The sequence below is a fragment of the Eurosta solidaginis genome, chromosome 4 (genome assembly GCF_040869045.1).
Source record: "Eurosta solidaginis isolate ZX-2024a chromosome 4, ASM4086904v1, whole genome shotgun sequence".
Lineage (NCBI taxonomy): Eukaryota > Metazoa > Arthropoda > Insecta > Diptera > Tephritidae > Eurosta > Eurosta solidaginis.
In genome coordinates this window covers 211,936,306-211,939,096 of record NC_090322.1, presented here as the reverse complement: position 1 = coordinate 211,939,096, position 2,791 = coordinate 211,936,306, and the positions used below count along the sequence as shown (strand labels likewise).

Here is a 2,791-nt window from a genome sequence, read left to right as displayed (position 1 = left end):
TCACAAATTGTCATCAAACAGAAGAGGACTAACCTTGGGGTCATGGTTTTTATAAACCTTTAGCCTTTTTATTCTAATTAGGTTCAACTATTAACTCTAAACATCTCTAAGGAGTATAATATGCAAGTTGCGTACACCTAGACGGGTCGACTTATATAAATCATATTGTTCTTACAACATTCGGGGTAGTACCTGAAAGGCCCGGCACCAGATCTTGCTATATTTATATCTGACAAAGCGATTAGTTGTGTTTGTTGTTAGAGTACGCTCTGCTTTGTAGGAAATTGTAGGAATCTACCACCATCAGCGGTGTATTGCCATATTGAAGTGATTTTTCTTCTGAACAATTGAAAACTTTGTATGGATACGCCGTTCATGGGGGATAAAAAAAAAAAAAATAAATGTAAGGCGCGATAACCTCCGAAGAGATCTAAGGCCGAGCTTCTCTTCCAATTTGCGTCGTGCTCCTCTTGATTTTTCCCTACAAATTGGCCGGACGGGACCTACATGTTTTATGCCGACTCCGAACGGCATCTGCAAGGCAGATGAGTTTTCACTGAGAGCTTTTCATGGCAGAAATACAATCGGAGCGCTTGCCAGACACTGCCGAGGGGCGACCCCGCTTATAAAAATTTTCTTCTAATTGAAAAATCTTATTTCTAAAATTTTGATGTTGCTTTGCCCGGGAGTTGAACCCAGGGCATACGGTGTGATAGGCGGAGCACGCTACCATCACACCACGGTGGCCGACGCGGGGGGTATAGATTAAAAATTTAGGAGTGTCGCCGTTTAACAAACAAAGCAGCCCATTATTCTATATTTCGCGGCGTTTCGATTTGTTTTGGTTGCCCGATTTTGTCGGTGTGATTAATTGACCTGTATAACAAGAAATTAAAATTCTACAAAATTAAAGACAACGTATTTTAAATACTTATATGTATTGATATGATACTAAGTACATTTTTTGTAAAATTTGATTCTTTTTATTTATCATCAGCTTTTTTTCTGTCTTATAAATATTATGCCTGCTCATGTGTACCTTGTTGGACTTATGAAAATTGATTGGGACAAAACATGTTAACTAATTAATTTTACAATCAAAATTTATGGAATTAAACAAAGTTAAGAAAAAAATATGTTGGTCCCGCAAAGTACTTCTTGTAAGCATTTTGGATTATAAATTGTTAATAATGAAGTTTTGAAGTTTTAATTTTTTACAGATGTTTGGGAGGTGTCCTTGCATACCGGTTTGGTGCCTTCCTGATACTGATACTTAAATTTCTTAAATAGCGTTGACACATGCCCAACTTATCTACCACCGTTTAACTATTACGCCTGCCTCCGTGCTTTAGTTTTTTTTGTTGGTGATTTAATACGTTTTGGATGTTTGTTGTTGCTTCAATTTAATATAAACTGTCAGCATTGGATGAGCGCGGTTTCTTCAGCTTTTCCAAATTTTTAATAACTATATCATGCAAAGATGAATAGCGATTTCGAACTTCACATACAACCAACCATAGGCTTAGATATTCCTTTTCATCCAATTCAACTACAGCGCGTCGGTAATCTTCAATATGAGGATATTTGGCTACTTTTGATACAACTTTAGCACGCGACAGGAAATAGCGTGAAATTTGATCAAAGAATGCAGCGGCTTCCGATTCGACAGCTTGAATTTCAGCAAGTGTATCTTCTTGTACGGATACTCCGAAATTATTTCCATCCTCAATTTTTGGAATTAAAAAGGATATCCACATTTTTAACAAGTTAGCTGTAAAAACAAAATAATTAGAAATTAATAATTACATATTCTACTAGCTACACTTACAGTCTTCCACAAGTTTGCGTATGATTGGTTTTACAATTTTAATCATTTCACAAAGTGGCTCATTGCACGGCACAGAACCACTTGGCAAGCACATTACTTTGGTGCCAGGCACAAAATGATCGACGCGTGGCCGTTTTGCCGCCGGCTGTTTGTCAGCGTCACCACCAGCATCAGTCGCTTCGGCGGCGTGATTGTTAACCAAAATTGGATCTGGTATTGGAATGTTAAGGTCTTGATGTACTTCATTGAAATTACGCTCACTAAACATAGGTGTTGCCAGGAGTTCATTCAATTCAACGATTTTTTCTGGAAATCCCTGGATAATAAGATGCTCGGCTTTTTTGATTAGCGAGTCTTTGTAAACCTGTACTTGCTAGGCACCGAAAACGGGGAAGAAAATAATGTAAAAATGCATAAATTTGAATTTTATAACATGTTTACCTTTGTGGTAGTGTCGGCTGGCATCTTTGATTGTTTATCCTTTTATTTGTTAATGGATGATTTGTAATAATAAACGTTCCTCGTGGAATTTTACTCTAATCGGTTTTTCGATTTGCCAAAAAAGATGGAAAAGTTGTTTGTCATTTATTAAAGCGAAACTGAATGGAACCAGGCATACCACAGGGTGTCACTTAGAAAAAACGATTTAATTGATTAGGGGTGTCACTTGGGTTACTTCAAGAGGTTATTACACCGCCTCATCGATTAGAAACAATAGCTGTGTTTTTTTACATCTATATACGTATACGCTTAAGCTTGTATGGACTGCTAAGAGTTAAACTTTATCTACTTTGCTGAAATTCCTACGCAGAAAATTAGTACTCCTAAATTTCAATACGCATTATACTCAGATGCAACTTAAATGTGTGTCTATGTTCTACCTCTACACTACCTCTATGTATTACCTCTACAAATTGTGTGTGCCCACTATTCACCGCACCCGATTCAGCTATAGGTTATACA

At 37.1% G+C, this 2,791-nt stretch overlaps 1 protein-coding gene across 1 annotated transcript; it reads right to left on the bottom strand.

Annotated features, from left to right (window-relative positions):
* Positions 1–921: 921 nt before the first annotated feature.
* Positions 922–2,428, bottom strand: REG (proteasome regulator gamma). The gene is made up of 3 exons (XM_067780063.1): positions 2,270–2,428; positions 1,829–2,201; positions 922–1,771 (listed from the first exon to the last, which is right to left on the bottom strand). The coding sequence occupies exons 1-3, from the start codon at positions 2,291–2,293 to the stop codon at positions 1,404–1,406; spliced, it is 765 nt and encodes a 254-aa protein (XP_067636164.1). The 5' UTR covers positions 2,294–2,428; the 3' UTR covers positions 922–1,403.
* Between the last annotated feature and the right edge of the window lie 363 nt (positions 2,429–2,791).

Coding starts and splice junctions, on each gene's coding strand:
- REG (XM_067780063.1), bottom strand. CDS start 2,293: ATGCCAGCCGACACTACCACAAAG. Junction 2,202..2,269: donor CAGCCGACACTACCACAAAG/GTAAACATGTTA, acceptor TTCGGTGCCTAG/CAAGTACAGGTTTACAAAGA. Junction 1,772..1,828: donor ACGCAAACTTGTGGAAGACT/GTAAGTGTAGCT, acceptor TTGTTTTTACAG/CTAACTTGTTAAAAATGTGG.